Genomic DNA, 19,384 nt, shown 5'->3' on the forward strand with positions numbered 1-19,384 from the left:
GTTTGCCTTGGTAGACATCTCCACTTTTTACTGCAGACAATCTAAAATTCTTCTTCAGTGTCGTCATCATATTTTCAATTTTCTCCCATTCTTTTCCTCTAATGATTCGATCGTCAGTATGTATTGGCATGTGCACTTCTTTGTTTTCATCTTTAAAAAGGCATTGAGCTGACTCAAACTCAATTAGTCCTTTTGTTTTTAGTAAATCTGTCTGAGCTTTATTCCACCATGATGGAGCTCGCCCATTTCCATACAGAGATTCTACAAAGCACAAACTCTTCTAACCTCTTGTATTCTTTAGGTAACTTCCTGAAAAACTGTTAACCCCGTTTGCAATAGAGAATGGCAGCTTTTACATCACTCTCGTATGGAAATCTTTCTCTGTTCCAGGGCAACCAACAGCCTCAGTGAGCAGACGACTCCAATTGCTCTGAATACTTCCTTGAAATCTACATCACTTTACTGCTGACAGTTTCTGAGAACAGTCTACTCATATATCAACCATCTTGTTTGACTATGAAGATCCATTTGCTTGTCAAGATTTGTTAACTTTTTGCCTGCTTTGGATTCACCAATTTCGTGCGTCATTTTGATGAAATTATTTCTTTTCTTCTTCTGTTGTTTGCATTCTGTTTTCTTATGTGGAGCATTAATATCTTGTTCACGTGAAAGTGATGCAGTCTCATAATACCCATATTTGAATGGTTTCTTCAAATTGACCATACCTCTAAAATGGTAGTTCCTTCTCTCTTTAATCCACCCTCTTCCTTCTTGAATTTCTTATCCGTCATTTTCTTTATTTGGAATTTTGTTTACTTTATCGTTAGCCTCATTTGATTCTTCACCAATAAAAAGATTTTCTTTACAGTTTCTTTTATTGTTCTCTGTTCAGATTCAACACCTTGACGTTTGTACAAAACGTTCTGCAGCCATTAGGAGGCTAACGAAAATATGTATGGATTACTTCTTTCATTGAGATAAAACACCTCTTGACGTCTGTGCAAAACGTTCTGCAGCCATTAGGAGGGAAACCATAAAATGTATGGATTACTTCTTTCATAGAGTAACATTTTGATTGATAGTTGGGCTTCTGTTGGTTAAACATGTAAGTATGAGCACTGCTTCTTTCCAAAGACCCTTCTACAGTTTGCTATTGAGGCTCATAGCTCTTGCGTTGTTCATTACTGTCAGATTTAATCTCTCTCCATTCCCAGTCAACTGAGGCCTATAAAGAATTTTATAATGTAGTACCATTCTTTTTCCCTTACACAACTGCTTGAATTCACGTCAATCTTTATCACATCTTGAGACTGAACTGACTTACACCTCTTTCCTAATGTCCTAAAAAGTCAATTTTTTACATAAGAGAAGCGTCACGGCCAGGCCGATAAATTGTCATCCTGCCCTCATAAATTCCTCAAATGCAACTTTTCATATACAACACTTTTCTCCTTATGGTTAGTTAGGGGTCCCGACAAAAGGTGGTGTTGACAATGAAAGGGACGTCTTGCACAGATTGAGGGAGGAGTCGGACTTACTATCGACTGGTTTTAATTACACTTAAAAGAAAGCTAAAGTTTTGGTAGTACCGAGAAACGAACCTGGGACCTCTGCATATCGGTCAGATACGATGACCACTTAACAACGGAGACGGGACGTTAATTACATTGCTTCCATTTAAGTAGAGAAAAGAACACATTTCAGAAATACACTCCTGGAAATTGAAATAAGAACACCGTGAATTCATTGTCCCAGGAAAGGGAAACTTTATTGACACATTCCTGGGGTCAGATACATCACATGATCACACTGACAGAACCACAGGCACATAGACACAGGCAACAGAGCATGCACAATGTCGGCACACATCCACCTTTCGCAGCAATGCAGGCTGCTATTCTCCCATGGAGAGGATCGTAGATATGCTCGATGTAGTCCTGTGGAATGGCTTGCCATGCCATTTCCACCTGGCGCCTCAGTTGGACCAGCGTTCGTGCTGGACGTGCAGACCGGGTGAGACGACGCTTCATCCAGTCCCAAACATGCTCGATGAGGGACAGATCCGGAGATCTTGCTGGACAGGGTAGTTGACTTACACCTTCTCGAGCACGTTGGGTGGCACGGGATACATGCGGACGTGCATTGTCTTGTTGGAACAGCAAGTTCCCTTGCCGGTCTAGGAATGGTAAAACGATGGGTTCGATGACGGTTTGGATGTACCGTGCACTATTCAGTGTCCCCTCGACGATCACCAGAGGTGTACGGCCAGTGTAGGAGATCGCTCCCCACACCATGATGCCGGTTGTTGGCCCTGTGTGCTTCGGTCGTATGCAGTCCTGATTGTGGCGCTCACCTGCACGGCGCCAAACACGCATACAACCATCATTGGCACCAAGGCAGAAGCGACTCTCATCGCTGAAGACGACACGTCTCCATTCGTCCCTCCATTCACGCCTGTCGCGACACCACTGGAGGCGGGCTGCACGATGTTGGGGCGTGAGCGGAAGACGGCCTAACGGTGTGCGGGACTGTAGCCCAGCTTCATGGAGACGGTTGCGAATGGTCCTCGCCGATATCCCAGGAGCAACAGTGTCCCTAATTTGCTGGGAAGTGGCGGTGCGGTCCCCTACGGCACTGCGTAGGATCCTACGGTCTTGGCGTGCATCTGTGCGTCGCTGCGGTCCGGTCCCAGGTCGACGGGCACGTGCACCTTCCGCCGACCACTGGCGACAACATCGATGTACTGTGGAGACGTCATGCCCCACGTGTTGAGCAATTCGGCGGTACGTCCACCCGGCCTCCCGCATGCCCACTATACGCCCTCGCTCAAAGTGCGTCAACTGCACATACGGTTCACGTCCACGCTGTCGCGGCATGCTACCAGTGTTAAAGACTGCGATGGAGCTCCGTATGCCACGGCAAACTGGCTGACACTGACGGCGGCGGTGCACAAATGCTGCGCAGCTAGCGCCATTCGACGGCCAACACCGCGGTTCCTGGTGTGTCCGCTGTGCCGTGCGTGTGATCATTGCTTGTACAGCCCTCTCGCAGTGTCCGGATCAAGTATGGTGGGTCTGACACACCGGTGTTAATGTGTTCTTTTTTCCATTTCCAGGAGTGTAATTAAAAAGAAAATAAATTGACATGCAAGTTCTGTGTAGTTTTCACCACTGTTATGCCACACAAAACCACAGTTTGCTAAGCAGTGGCACTGTAATAAATGTGCAGAACTTGTAAGTGGCGTACAACGTGTGCTTGGGAGCATGAAGATCCTAATGCTACTCGTAGAAGTCTCGGGTCCAAATGTATCCTACCATCAGACATTGCAGGATCCCTGTATACTCGTTTTGTTCAGATATTCCTAACACGAGGTGAAGATTTGAATTTCGTCAATTCGGGGGACAGAAGAAAGCAAGAACTGGCTTGAGAACAAAGAGGGGGGAGGTGGAAGGGGATGGAGGAGAAGAGAAGTATTAAAACCCTAAACTCACGGCAGGCGAGATCTCCAGTCAGCTTCATTTATTCTCTAGCCTCATACACGAGAGGTGAAGTTGAGTGGCTCTGTAGCCAGGGTCGCAAACGTACACGCAGGAGTGTAATAATTGTGTGTACGCTTATGCATTTGCGTTCGACCGGGGGGTACTCCACTATGTAGCCGGCAAGTAGAGGAGAGGTGGGGAGTAAAGTTCGTTTAAAAGGAGTCTCAAGAAAAGAGCGTATGCGACACTGTTGACGGTAGGCAGTTCGTCAGGTCGGGATGTTGAGCACCTACATTCATAGCACCCGCTAAAGATACAAGTCTCACATGCTGCCTGGAAAAGGCCGATTGTGGATGCACAAACAATACCGTTTCCAGTTAGGCTGTTAAACAATCAGTCAGTGTCTTTCAGTCAACGGAGGCATACGACATTTTCTTTCATTGAATGGCACGCTGCAGCGTTTGTGAATTGCAAAGCTGGAATCAAATAGCAGAGTCTTCGGACCTGAAAGAAATCGACATGATGAATAGGTTTGGCTCTTAATGAGTTCAGTGTTATTGAATTTTGGTGCAGCAACTGTACGTGTTATTCCTTTTAAGCAGATATGGGCTGTGACGTGCACGAGCTAAGGGAGATCACCAGTTTATGACTCTCGTAGCCGACGAGGGTAACCATCGTGAAGGTCTCCTGCACAGCTTACGACTGCCAAAGCAGCATGACCAGGTAACAGTTCCGATTTCTTGCTCCGGCCTTCCGAGCTCCGAGTGGCAAACCGTTTAGGACCTATGCTAAGTAGGAATTGATACCACAGGCTGAACAATAGAATTTCTTGCTGGACGCTCAAAGTGAGCAAATAAATTACCAGAAGTTGTCCGCAGGGATCGGTATGCGGACGTTTTAACCACTCTAGGAACTATTAGGAGCCTAGAATGCGGTGGATGGAACAGTTCCCCATGCAAATAGCATTCAAATTGTGATGTCTGTGGGTTCCAGAGCAAAGCTAGAAGAGACAGCGGATCGTCCACAGCAACGGTGTGTGAGCAGAAAATTGAAAACAGCTGCATGAAACTTACGTATCTGCTGCTTAATTGTAAGTTATCTGTAACCAGGAATCTTGCCATTACTTTGATGGTATTTCAAAAAAAAAATTGTTGCAGGTAACTTTGTATACAATGTAAGGACAAAACACCTTTTTCGACACATACAGCCACAGGTTCGCAAAAAGCATCAAAATTGGACACATTCTAGTCCGTGTCAGCGGTGCAGATTACAAAATACCGTTGTAATCTGGGCGTCTGCATAATAGCGTTATCGTAAATGCAATGGTCAATTTACTATGCAGTGTGCCGACACATCAATTGCGGCTAAACAACTACCGATCATACTGAAATGACTACAACAAAGGATATGTCTAGGAATCTATGGAGTCTTCAAAATTAAACCAGCTGAATCCTTATTTGGGATACTTGGAGTATTCCCAGTCGATATAGCTATGAGATATATGGTTGCATCATATGACTATGGCGAGAAAACCTGAAAAGTATCTATGACATTACAGGTTCGAAAATGATAAATAAAGACAGCTTAAAACACTGAAAAATAAAAGTGGCGGCTTGATTGGGATGAACTTACTGTGTATTTTATCAGGCTTCGGAACTGCAGCCGGATCAAGTTGACTTCTTTCCACAATGTTTCGGATGGCAACTGTCCAGCCATCTTCAGGTGAGTGCCCTTCTCTAGAGACTATAAGTTTTGTTTTTATTTATTGTAATTTTATGCCCCTGCCCTATATGTTCTCAATCTGCCGCTCTTCAGCCAAATGGCATTATAAAATATAAAAAATGGAAACTTATACATAAAAAAGGGCAGAAAAAGGGATATAAAAACACAGTAAATGGAGACAATGGAAGTTGAATCATACACTGAAATGGGGATGTTCTCTGGCGGGGGGAGGGGGGGGGGGCAGTTAAAAACGTCGACATAAAATAACACAGTCGGCGAGTTATGGGGCACTTAAAATACACTGGGATCACACACACTAGTGAAAAGTCGCCCACAGTAGAAAAACACAGAGAGCGAGAGACACTTAAAAAACCCACTGTAAGTGATGGAGCACATAAAAAGAATGAAAACCGCTGGTAGGGGCCTGCCGAGGGATGGGAGGCCTGAGAGGAGGGAAAAAGAAGGGAGAAAAAGTTGCATTGGGGGAGGGGACGCTGGTGGGGTGGGCGGAGAAGAAGGAAAAGGAGGGGGGGTCACCAAGAGACAGGAGATGGGTGGGGCAGGAGATGTAAGGCAAGTTAGGAGGGAGCACAGATAACACAGAAGGGGCCACAGGAAAGGGAGGGGTGCAGAATGGAGGAAAACCGTTCAGGGGAAGGGAAGAGGAGGAGAGAGGGAGCCCTGAGGAGTAGGAGGGGGAAGGTGGGTTTACAGTTGCCAGAGATCAGACCAAAGCTCAACATCTGGGAGGGGTAGGTGCTTGAAGTTTGCATTGGGAAAGGTGGTCGAGGGTGTGGAGATGGAGAGAGGGCAGTACGCAATGGTAAAGGTGCAGCAACGACCAGGGGTTGAGACGAGTGAAGACTCCAGGGGTGGGCGGATCACGTCGATGGCTGATGTACAGGATGCAGATGTGTTCGAGAAAAAGAAGAAGATGGAGAATGGGATGAGTTCATGGACGATTCGCTTGGGGAACGGAAGGCAGATACAGAAAGTGAGATGGAGTGTGTGGTGTTCTAGGATTTGGAGGGCTTCAGAATCTGGGAAGGGCGGAAATCGAAGTGCCGCTGGCACAAAAAAGGATGGGGCAGATCAAGGATCTGTAGGTGTGAAGGAAGGTGGAAGAACACAGTCCCCTTGTCTGGCCAGACAGGAGTTTCAGGAGGCAGAGTCTGTTGTGGGCTTTTTGTTGGATCGTGAGGTAATGGGGAGCCTAGGTGAGGTGACGCTCGAGGGTGAGGCCAAATTATTTCGGTGTTAGAGGGAGGTGGAAAGGACGACCATAAATGGTGAGTTAAAAACTGTGGAGCTGGAAGCAGTGGGTGGTATGACCTATGTTGATTGCCTGTGTCTTGGAAGGGTTGATGCGAAGGCACCACTGGTTGCACCAGGCAGTGAACTGGTCGAAGAAGAGGTGAACACGTGTGGGAGGTTTGGGCATATCGGCAGTATACAGAAGATAGGGGATAGGGGAAAGGACAGAGCTCGGGTGAATGCTGGCAGTGGGATATAAGGTACAGGAGATGGAATTGTGGATAGTGACATAGGAGAGACAGTGGGAAAGGGAGGAAGCAATGAGACGGACGAAATTGATGGGGAGAGCATAAGTCTGGAGTTTGAAGAGGAGCCCAGGATGCCAGACATGGTTGTAGGCGTTCTGGAGGTCGAGGGAAACAAAGATAATGAAGCGACGGGAGTTAAATTGGAGGGAAAGGAGATTGGTAAGGTTAAGGAGCTGGTCATCAGCTGAGAAGGAGGGCCAGAAGCCACACTGGGTAAGGAGAGAGAGGTGGTGCGGGTTAAGGTGGTGATGAGTACTGCAGGAGAGGATCGACTCTAAGACCTTACTGAACATGGAGGCGAGGCAGATGGGATGAAAGAAAGAGGTGTCAGAATAGGGTTTTTTTGTTTAGGAACAGCGGGATATGGGAAGTCTTCCACAGGTCAGGGTAAAAGCCAGTGGAGAGGAGCATGTTGTACAGGGTAGCAAGAGCAGCCAGGAAGAATTGGGGGGAGAGGGGGATTCCTTAAGGTGGCAGTAGGTGACAACATCATGACCAGGGACAGTGTTGTGTTTGGAGTGGAGGACGAGTGTGATGTAATGTGTGGTGATGGGAGTGTCTATGTCTGAGGGAATAAATGATCCAAGTACTAGAAACTAGGACCGAGCAGTGGGACAGAGGTATCAATGCGTTCAAGGATGGGGGGAAGAGGGAATAGTCAAAATGGGTGTCATCAAGAATGCAGAAGACCTCGGAGAAACGCATCTGTATTGATTGCCGTCACAGGAGCATCATTTACTAAATCCACGCCCTCTGCAAGTACTGTTCTATTCGTGACATGCAGGCGCTTGTGTGAAGGTGAAACTACATGTTCACTGTGTCGCAGTCCTTAGCACACTGGACTCAGATACGGGATGTAGTGTTTAATAAAAAAAGAAAAAAAAAGAAAAGAAAAAGAAAAGGTTGAAAATGTGGGAAGAAATGGTGAATAAAAAGGGGGTTTTAAAATCGTAAATGACAGTGAAAAAAGGAAAGAATGAAAAGCAAATCGGACTTCGTATTACAGAAAAGCTATCGGACTTTGTGATTCGGAAAAGCTATTGTTGGAGTGGTCCTTGTGGCGTTTTTGAGCAAACGTTAAACCAATTTCCACTACAAAAATTATTTGAAAAAAGACAGATAATAACAAATGTAACGAACAGCGGGAAATGGCGTAGATAAGAGTTCATCCTTTGCCAGGTTAATATGTCTTCTTTCGTGCGGCGTCCAGGCCTTCAAAAATCTCCTTCATTTCTGCGTGAAAAGTCTGCTCCGAAATCTTGCAATAAGTTTCATTGTCCAGGAATTTCTAATGTATCCAAAACCGTCTTGATATTAAATGCAATTTATTTTAGTTGCTTCTCTCCATCATCCGAATTTCATAACAACTTCCACAATGTCTACACATTAATAAATTTTTTCGTCTTAATCAAATCACATCTGCATTAAGCTTCCGCTCTCGAGAGACAATTGAAACGGATAGAAATACAAAAAAGAGTTACAATTTTAGTATTTTCTCTGCCGTCGAGGGCTCATACCGCTACGACGGTATAATTTTTATCTGCGGGAACAAGTGTAGCGCGGCGAAATTCAAAGTCCCGCTACAGGGAGGACGATGGTTCAAACCGACGTCCTGCCATCCTGATTTAGGTTTCCGCGATTTCTTTAAAAGCGCTTCAGGAAAATGCCGGAATGGTTCCTTTGAAGGGCCACGGCAGAGTTCCTGGCACCGATGACATCGTTTGGTCCCCTCACCTAAATCAATCAATCAAACTATATGTCCGCCTTCTGTCGAAAGCGCGCTCACATCGCTAAAAATAAACGTCAGACGTCGCCAGACGTGTCATTATGAATAAAATGTTTTCTCTCAGAGGAAATTAGAGAGATCACTGGGTCCCATGCCTTGTCCAGTATAAAACCGCCGTCATGATTAATAAGTTTCTTTAATTACTGAATCCCAAAAAGTTCTCGCTGTGGCTAAGATTTTTGTGGCAGAAAAATCCATAGAGTGTGTCCTAGGGTAATACAGTGCTCAGCTACGGCCGATTTACTGGGTTGCGAGAGGCGAGTGAGGCGCTGATGTTCAACGCACCTTTCATGTACTGCGCGTATCATCTGATCTTTTGTAAGTTTTGCCACGGCGGCAAGGAATTTGGTAAATGCCGGTCTTCCGTAGATCCAAATCGTCTTTTACCGAACCGAGAAAGGCCTACAATTCGCCGTTGGCCGGAAAATCGCTTTAACTTGATGTTTCGTTAGAATCCTGCCTACTTTAGACGAAAGGTTGCCGGCATATGGAAGGAACGCCCTGACCTTGAGCAGCTACTTAGCACTGTACTAATCTGATGTAGAGGGTAACCATTATTGTTGAACACCGACTGTAGATGTTCTAGCTCCTTTGTAAGGCTGAGCCCGGTGCACCAAGATTCTAAGCAGAGCGGCAATTTGAGAATGGTGATGGCAACTCGACACTTGTAGATGAAGATTCGTAAGTGTGGGCTTATAGTAGATAGAATGTCCTAATGGTCAATTTTCCTAGTAACCAAGACGTTCAAAAACGGTAAGCAACCATCCTTCTCTATTTCCATCGAAAACTGCATGTTCTTGTGGGTTGAATTCAGACGTTGCAAGAGGCAGTTCTTTTTACCTTGAGGCTACACTACAAAAGTGTCGTCTACATATCGCCAGAAGACTCTCGATTTAAGTTCTGCCGGATCAAGTGCCCTTTCCCCAAAGCTTCCATAAAAAAGTTTGCTGCCAAGGGGGAGAGAGGACTCCCTCTTCTCTAGGATCCCTCTGATGGATTCATTGCTATTCATCAGCAGTAAGTTCAAAGCTGATATAATAGCGCTGTTTCATAATACCTTTCCCCAACCTACTTTTTATTCAACAGTGAATATTTTGAACTTGGATAATCCTCTCTCTGCTCTGGTAACAAACCTTTTTATGGAATATTTTGAGAAGAAGGCACTTGACTCGGCATTAGTTAAACCAAAAGTCTTCTGACGATATGTGGATCGTACATTTTTAGTCTCTCATTTACCGGCTGCCTTTGGGAAAGCATCTTCGCGCTAATTTTTGGTGTAAAGATAGCGGCGTGATCTAGCAATCTCCGACTTGAAGCCAGCCCCTGACCTTCCAAGTGCCTGACGATATCCAGCACGCCGTATCTTTCTTGTAGCTGAACTTGTCAGACTATATCCACGCTCCTCCCTATCATTACGATGTATCCTCACCGTCCCACCATCCCCAAACCACAAACTCCACTCCTTCTTCGAGAATCCCGTCGTATGTACCGCTCACTTCTGCAGACTCATCACTAGAATACACTCACACACCGCCGGCAAATATGGAGACATATCAGGAATTTATTAAATGCAAAAAAAACCTCGGGATATGCGCCAGTCATGCGCCAGATTCAGCACTACACGCCACATCAACTCTTCCAAGTACTGGAAAGCATTCCATCGACTCATAGGCAACAACCCCATAACTCATTCCCTGCTCCTCCACAACAACCACCTCATACCTGATAACCTGAGAATACCTGAGCACTTTGTATTCTATCCCTCTGACGTCTTCACCATCTCTGATGACTCTCATTTTGATTACTCCCTGTGCCTCACCATTCACAAATGTACTAACTTTGCTGTACCGGCCCTGGCTTCCGGCTTTCAGTACTTGGGCAACATACCACACACAGAATGAAATACGACAATCACAACACATGACATAAAACTTGTACTTCAGAGAAAATGCAACACATCCCCTGGCGACAAACGCATCACTTCTTGATAATTTAAAAAATACCTTCTTTCTCGTCACTCTTGCGACCCTTCACACCATTATCCTCCCCGCAAGTGACTTTCCTGAGCATTGAAAAATCTCCAAAATCCTCCTTTTCCTCAAACCGTACTGCTGATGCACCCTCCTATCGCCCCAAATGCCTCACCTCAGTGTTCAGCAAGGCCTTCGAATCCATTCTCTCTCAACACAGCCATCAACACCTGAACCAACACCACTTTTTCGCACTTAACCAGTGTGGCTTCCATCCCAGTTTCTCTTCTCATGACCTGCTCCTACACCTAACCCATCTCCTATCCCACCAGCTCAACTCCCGTGAATCTGCTGTTTTTGTGTCCCTTGACCTGGCCTACGACTGTGTCTGTCATTCTAATCTCATTTTCAAACTCCAGACTTACATACTTCCAATCAGCTGTGTCCACCTTATTGCATCCTTCCTATGTATGCTCATCCTTTGTTACTATTAACAATACCAGTTCCCATACCCTTCATCCCTCTGCAGGAGTGTCTGCACGAGAACCACAATGCTTCGTCCTCTCTCCTCTACTTTATCTCCTGTGCACTGCTGATATGCTCAAACCACCTCGACAGTCTACCTCCTTCAGTATGCTGATGACACTGCTTTCCTTGGAGAAATACTTGGGGAATTCTTGTAAATCTCTCGCAACAATGGCTGGAAGGCAGTAGCTAAGGGAGCGATTGCCACATCAGATGGCAGGCGCGGTCGACGTTGATATTTTGCAGATGATTCTGCGAGGCAGGTTGCGACACCGCTAGCAGGATAGAAGGCATGGGACGGCGAGCACTGTATACAAATGTGAAGAAATCAGGACTGTGCAGGGCACTGACATGCTGTGAAGAACCCATACATTGCAGTTACAATAGCGCCCAGTGACCTGTGTGTAGGGACCGAAGTGGGCTGAGGAAAACGGACATTGTAATTATCAAAGAGCACTCCCCTCCAGAGGAACTATGCCAGAGGCATAGGAAAAATATGCACAAATACTCGAGCCCGGAGGCTCAATGGAGGCAGCCGTGTCTCCATTCTGTATACGTCTAGAACCAGAGAGAATGACTATTGTTTAAGTTGCAGGCCAAACACGACGGCCTTTTGGTGATGGATATCGGCGGCCAAAGGGCCCGCTGAAGCTATCTCCAACCTCCGTTGCACGTCATTGCTGTGGCGGGGCGCGTCGCACCTTGGAACAGCACTGGCGCGAGAGCGAGAGGTCTGCTGGTCTCCACTCTCTGGGTGGCATCGTCCGGCAGACAGCACGCTGCCGTCAGCAGGTGCTGGAGCGGGACGCGAACTCGCAGCCTCCCGTGTGCAGAGCTGTTTGCGGGCACTGAACGAGCTGCTCTGTCCGGACAGCCGGAGCTTCTAAGGCTGCTTCCCTCCGGCACTCTACATGGGGTCCACGAGTCGCGCTTGGAGCATGTAAGCGTATTGTCATATCGCTGGCTGCGTTGTGGAGTATCTTTGGGGGCAGCCGCGTCTGCAGAGCAGAGCGCGGGAAACGGAACTGTTATGTTGTGTAGTGTGTAGCTCTGCATGTGAGAGGCATTGTTAGCATGGAAGTTGAAGTGTTGCTACAAGTGTTATTACAGTAAAGTGATAAAATATGTAAATGATTCAGAGGATAGTGCGGCATGAAGTAATTTAAAAATGAGCAGTGCTGCTGATAAAGTATATGTGTATCCTCTCGTTGCGTGTCGTACCGTACAGTATCAATCACCCGCGCCGTGTTCGGCCTCCCTGAATGAACTGATGTGAATCAGTAACAAATTAGTTATCATAAAAGAGTGCAGTCAAGTGCCAGTGCTTTGTAGCGAGCTTGAGGACGTGCGTTCGATCATCGTTTCCGCATTATCAACAATCAGCCGCGGCGCGACGCTCATACTACTGAAGAAATATGAACTGTTAATTTAACCTTGTGAACAGTGATAAAATTTATTACTAATGTCAAGGAGGACTGGTAGCAAATATCTGTGTACGCGTCACGACCGTAAGAGCTTTTGTGCGACCATTCGGCTTCCGCATCATCAACAATGATCCACGCCGTGTTCGGTACGCGTACGCTCGTCCAAATGGACAGATAATCATCAAGACTGTCACTTGGGATAAACATTTACCACTTATAGTGTAACCAGTGCAAACTTTGATTTCCGTATCGTCTCAGGATAAAGATGTTCATACCAGACGTAGAACAGTGTTGTGCTTAACGTTGAGTGGCTTCCCTTATTCGCTAGCGTATTTCGATAAATAATTTCAGGCAAGCCAGCAGCAGTGTGGAGCAGAACGTACGACCGCCGCGGAATTACCAGGTACGGGGTGTGGACAGGGCGCACGGTCAAGAAAAGCAGGAACGACAACCAATTTAAGGTACCCCACCCCACCCAGTTGTACCCCCGGGCGCTTTACAAGCAGTTAGAGGAGTTCCGGGCCACGGGCACAGTTAACGCCGTGGCGCGAGTAGGATCGCTGCGTCCGTAAGGGTGGGCAACCGAACACCGACGCTACAGATTCCAGAATTGGCGCTGACCCACACACTCTGTGCCGAGTTCAGCGCAAAGCCGGCTGTGTTCCTTCAGTGCAATAAAGTCAATGACACTCTTGCCTGTGTTTCTCTCCACGCCTCGGCGTGAGTCATCCCTCTGTCTCAAACCATATCTCTTCGTCATTCTGACGTAGTACATGAGCTTGGGGGAGGGGGGGGGGCACTTGTAAGAAAGACAAATACCGGAAAGAGAAAAGTGACGACTGTTGTGCGACACAGATACAAGCTGAGAATATAGCGTGAGGAAATGAAATATTCACTTAGGGAATTCTTCTTTGGATTCGTCAGGATAAGAAAAGTTCCAGTCGATCGACTAATGAAGCTTGAGTAAACGACATCAACAAACAGTAACACTGCTGGATGAAGCTGACTTTCGTGATGTGCGGAGAAATTAGAACAATATGACATCTCGCAGTAACTGTGAAATTGTTGATGACGGTTATCCTACAGTTTAAAGCCATATTGACTCTTAATCGATTCTGACTGTTTCAAGATGTGCAAAGATTTTTGTTTCCGTGTAAAATTTTGTCATGAGTCGTTGACATACTTAAATGATTTATTTACTGAAGTAACATGTTTCGAGGTATAAACCTCATCTCTTGGCTACAGTGGCAATAAAAAAGTTTAACAAAAATGCACATAGATATTAAATTTGTTTTCTGCCTTCATGCCGTTTGCTGTGCTCATCTTTGTTCATAAAAATGGTTCAAATGGCTCTGAGCACTATGGGACTTAACATCTATAGTCATCAGTCCCCTAGAACTGAGAACTACTTAAACCTAACTAACCTAAGGACAGCACACAACACCCAGTCATCACGAGGCAGAGAAAATCCCTGACCCAGCCGGGAATCGAACCTGGGAACCCGTGCGTGGGAAGCGAGAACGCTACCTTTGTTCATATGAAATGACTATTTTCTTGTGATTTGTTCAGTTACCTCCATCGCTAATACACCTTGGATTGTTCACTAACTTGCAAAGGACTCTTAAAACACGACATCACAACTTTGCAGTTTACTAGACGATTTCCCTCCATCTTGTTTCTACTGCACAATAGTGTTGATTGTGACGTCGCGTTATAAGTGTTATTAACATGTTTGTGAACAATGGTGAGGTAAATGAAATTACTACAGGATGATAGTCATTTCATATGAGTAAAGATGACTACAGCGCATACGAATACTGTACGAACAACTATAATATCTATGTGTACTTTTGTTAATAGTTTCTGTGTTGCTAACTGAAGGCTGAAGATGAGACGTGTACCACGAAACATGTTGTTACATTAAGTCATTTAAATAAGTCTAGGAAATATTGTAATTGATAGCGCTCTCCGAAAAACATTTTCAGGGTTACTCTACATTTGCTCATTGTGTAATTCATTAATGAGAACCTGTCGATCGCTCTTCGTATGTGGGATGTCCTAAATTTAGGCAACTTACATGGGCTTGAAGGTGAAGTACTTCACGAGAACTTTCTTACATTTATTTCTTAATCAGTATTTTATCAGTTACATTACACCATAAATGTAGACCAGTACTGAAATGGGGATGGATTAGGATTATTCTTATTATTAAGTGTGAATATAAATTATCTCGCCCGAATTACTGGCAGCATGAACTACCTGTTCCATAATAAGGTGTGCCGCCCAGCAGTAGAGGTAAACTTGGCCACCTGGAACGGGGAGGAATCCAGCACACCGGAACACTGCGCTGAAGTCTTCGCTCTGAAAACAGAGACGCTTACATGACATTCCGAGCTGTAATTTTTATTGTTTATGATCCAGAAACCAGCTTCAAACTTGAGGTTATGATCTGGCGGAACCAGGATACGGTAAAGGAAGTAAAGAACAAGAACATACAATTTTATCAAGATATATTTAATGCAGTATGATACTCAGTTAAGTCACTAAGCACTTAAATTTAAAAATTTTGGTGTCTACAATATGAAAAAGTAGTTAATGATTATTTATTACTGTGCATATATGTGACCTTATAAGGACAATATGATGTGCAAATTAACCATGGTGTCACGTGCCAGAAACAACTACATTTCACATTCAGTCACAATATACCCGACGAATGATACAGCATCGTCAAGTTTGGAATACAACGGTATCTATCTGGGTTGTACATTTGAGTCTATTTAATGGTCAGAGAGTTACACTGAGCTGTCGTTATAAGTGGTAAGTTACATTACACTCCATACATTCAGTGCATTAGCTCCATAGTAAACTATAATTTTGATGTTTTTTATCTCAGAATAGAAAATAGATTATTACAACACTGTCAATTATTTATTAAATAAGGCAGATTAAGTATATTATTAAAACAATGTCAAAATCTGAAAAAAATTTAGGCTGTAAAAAATATAAACCACACGTCTTATAAATACTAATCCAAAACCGTCCAGTTGTCCTTTGTATAGTAGACTCTACTGAATTGTGTTATAAATATTTAAGTCTATTACGTTAAAAACGTAGTACATGACTATGCTTCAGAACATGTGCACTGATATTTTCTACGTTTAGAGAACATTTCCATCGCAGTGGAGCTATGATGAATTGGGATAAGTCACATCGGCAATACAGGAAATAGCAGTACAGCCAAGTGTGAAAAGGGAAAAGATCATCAGAATAGTATACTCATGCACGACCGAATAAATTTTTTCAGTAGGGACCAAGATTCTAAAACAGCTGCGTTGATATACTTGATACGTTCAGTCTAAAAACGCATCGAACCCTAGGAGCTAAATTACCAAGAAGTAAGGAAAATTTATTCCATCTCAGTCAAATTATAGTTAACCGTTTCCTATTTTAAGGCAAATAACTGTGGTAGCTAAAATGCAAAAATTTTTCAGTAGTATATAGGAAATACATCTTTTTATGTTATTAACGTGATTATAGACGTCACATTTTTTATTCAAGGATCTGAAATTGCATCCTCATATAATTAACTGTAGTCTATACAAAAAGCTACAAGAAAGCTGGAAAATATTTATAGAAATAATTTAGTCGTATTGGGATAACGTGGATTGAAAATTTAAAGTTTGAAGCAGAAAAAAATCAGAACCACTCAGAAAAATCCGTTGGATATCAACGAAGATAACCAACAAAAATTAGCACATAAATAATCCTCGAAATGGACAAAAGGGAAGAAACATTACGAAATGTTTATTGAACTTTCACGTCCTTAGCACACTAGCTTGCAACCAACAAATCTGTTTAAGTTAATGGATTTATTGTATAATTTTCATGCTTTATAATTTTTAATGAAGACTGAACTAAATGTATTAGGTTGATGCATAAGTTCGTAGCATTTTTTTTTTCATTTTGGTACTCCAGTTGCTATGGGTTTATTTAATGATTTCATGTCCATTTGTAGTTCGTAGCCGCTATTTGAGTTTACATATTGTCACTTTATCTTTTGGAGATAGTGAATGGAGCTGTGGCCGCTAGAAAATGAAGTGCCAATTGGAGAAATCGGAACATTTTCGACATATTCTTCTGTTTTGAAGAAGAACTGTTTAAATATTCATTTTTTATTTTTGTTTATTGTCCTTTCTCTTTTCCGTGAATATTATAATTATTTTCAAAGATGTATGTAAGCTGTAGGAAAAACAAAGAACCGCTTCACCTTCAGTTTTTTTTTCTCGATGAAGAGTCGTCTTTCTGTATCTGTGAGTCGAACTGTAAATACGTATGAGAATGTGTTGTATGCAATATGCTGAATATTTACCATACAAAAACGTTTCGACACTGCTTTTCATTGACGGTCCAACGAATCCACAACCTGGAATCCAGTGAAGTTATTTCTTGGAACTCTCATGTAAGATTGGGCGCCGATCTTCGAAACGACGCTTTGTAATAACTGAGGTACGTGCATGCACTTAGCTACTTTTTTTTGTGGCGACCTTATTTAATTTTGTTCTTAGGGCATGGTAAGCAGCCACATGGAACCTGTAACTATTTTCCTTTTACGATGTCCGATCGAGTTTATTTCTTTAAAGATAAAATAAATGTATTCTTCCCCCAACTTTTACTTACATAGGCCACAAGGGACAGTCCGTGCGTGCCTCTGAACGAAGTGTACGTTCGCGAGTTTCACATAGGGACACGTAACTAACCAGTATGAACGTCTGAGAAACATAGCATTATTTTTTACTTCTGGTCTGATTTTATCGCGAATGTACGTTATCTCTTATTCTTACAGTCAGTCCGGTGCCATACTTTAGTAACTTTCGTTCCCTATCTTAATCTCTCCTCTGCTTTACGCAATATGTCGGAAAGCTTTCGGTTTTCAAATTGACTGGCCGAAATGTACAACAATAAACATTATCAGAAGCAAAGGGAGAACTTACAGTTTGCATTCAGTAGAGGGGTGAGAGCATCGGGGAAAGCCATAAACATTTGCTCCGTGTTAAGGGGGTAATGCCATTAGACAAAGCACGGCAAGAAAATGGTTTTAGCGTTTGAAGGAGGATCATTTTGGCATTAGTGACTCTTCACATTCAGGAAGACCTTTGGTGTTTGATGACCGTTTAAACGCATTAGTCCTAAATGGTTCACGTCAGTGTACTTGAGAGTTGGCAAATGTGTTAGACTGTGATCATTTCATGGTCTTGCGACATTTGCATGGAATGGAGAAGGTTTAGAAATCGAGTGTATGGGTACCACATGCTCTATGCCAAAGTCACAAAAATCTGTGGGTGGCCCTCTGCTTGCTCGTCAACAATTGGCTCGTGAACAGCACCGAACATATCTATCCTGTAACGTTATTGGTAACGAGAAATGGTGTGTTTATACTAACACAAGGAAAGAATGGAATGGTTGAGCTCAAACAAAGCAGCAGCTGCAGGAACAAAGGCCTGCACGCACCCACAAAAGATAATGTTGTGCATCTGATGTGACAGCGACGGTGTGGTTTACTATGAAATGCTTCGCCGAGGCGCACCTGTCACTGTTGACATTTGTTGTCAAACAAGTGAGACATCTTGCAGACGCGATCCAAGTACAGTACAACGATCAGAAGACTGCGTGATGTGATGCTACTCCACGGAATGCTCGTCCGCATACTGCTACACTGACAGAAAACACTATACAGGAGTTAGGTTCGCAAGTGGATTCCGCACCCATCTCATTCACCTGATACTGATATTGCGCCCTCAGATACCTTTTCCGCTCTCTATTGAACAGTCTTCAAGGACCGTCCTTTCAGAATGAAAAAGCGCTCCGGAGAGGGATCGACGAGTTCTTCGCCTCGAAATCACGTGATTTCTATAGTCGTCGAATCGAAAAGTTATAAATAGTGAAGGAGATATAGGTATATTATTTGTGCCGTGCGTCGAAACATCCCACAAAGTTTGGTATTTTTCGACTTTGGGCCTCTCTGGTGGAATCGCTGGTTATGTAGAATCTCTTTGACGGAGAGGCTTGTGGTGTGAATGTGGTCCGAGAAGCGGCGTGGCTCGGCAGTGAGTCATGAGTTAGCAGTGGCACAAGGAAGTTGACGAGCGGGGCCCTGTGCGGAGAACAAGCCATGTACGTGGTAGAAAACGACTTGGCCCCTCCTGAAGTGATAGCGTGCCTAGTTCAAAAATGGTTCAAATGACTCTGAGCACTATGGGACTTAACTGCTGAGGTCATTAGTCCCCTGGAACTTAGAACTACTTAAACCTAACTAACCTAAGGACATCACACACATCCATGTCCGAGGCAGGATTCGAACCTGCGACCGTAGCAGCAGCGCGGTTCCCGACTGAAGCGCCTAGAACCGCTCGGTCACAACGGCCGGCATAAAGCTGAGCAACCTTATTATTGAATACTTGCCCATCTGTGTGTTTTAGTCGTTCATTTTGCAAAACTGTAATTGAGTGTGCTCTTGTGGGGCGCCATTAGTTTCACTATTTAGTGACAGGTCATTTGTTTGCTTTAGCTGTTCATGTTACAAAGTTGTCATTGAGTTTGCCGTGGTGGGGCCCATTATTTATAAGCATGTTGTGGGAACAGTACCGATTGGTCCATGTTTCAGGTCTTATCAGACCAATTTAATGATTTGTGTAATGTACTGCTAGGAAGTATGCGCATGACTGATGTGTGAAATAAAATGACTGTAAACTCACTGAGGTAGCAAAGGATCAATTGTAATCCTACAGATTTGTTATTGAGTAAAGTAATCATCTTTTGTAATTGAAATATTCACGCCTCTTACTTTGGCGTACATCTCAGGAAGTTTTCACCTAAACTTGTTTGAAATTGTTTGGTATTCCTGTACAGTAAATGA

General features: G+C 44.0%; 1 protein-coding gene across 1 annotated transcript in view; it reads right to left on the reverse strand.

Annotated features, from left to right (window-relative positions):
• LOC126284631 (odorant receptor Or2-like) overlaps nt 1–19,384 on the reverse strand; it is a 53,339-nt gene that overhangs the window by 17,537 nt on the left and 16,418 nt on the right. Inside the window, exon 3 of the mRNA XM_049983705.1 lies at nt 14,728–14,829. Coding sequence (XP_049839662.1) covers nt 14,728–14,829 — 102 coding nt within the window. The remainder of the gene's footprint in view (nt 1–14,727; nt 14,830–19,384) is intronic.

The sequence above is a fragment of the Schistocerca gregaria genome, chromosome 8 (genome assembly GCF_023897955.1).
Source record: "Schistocerca gregaria isolate iqSchGreg1 chromosome 8, iqSchGreg1.2, whole genome shotgun sequence".
Lineage (NCBI taxonomy): Eukaryota > Metazoa > Arthropoda > Insecta > Orthoptera > Acrididae > Schistocerca > Schistocerca gregaria.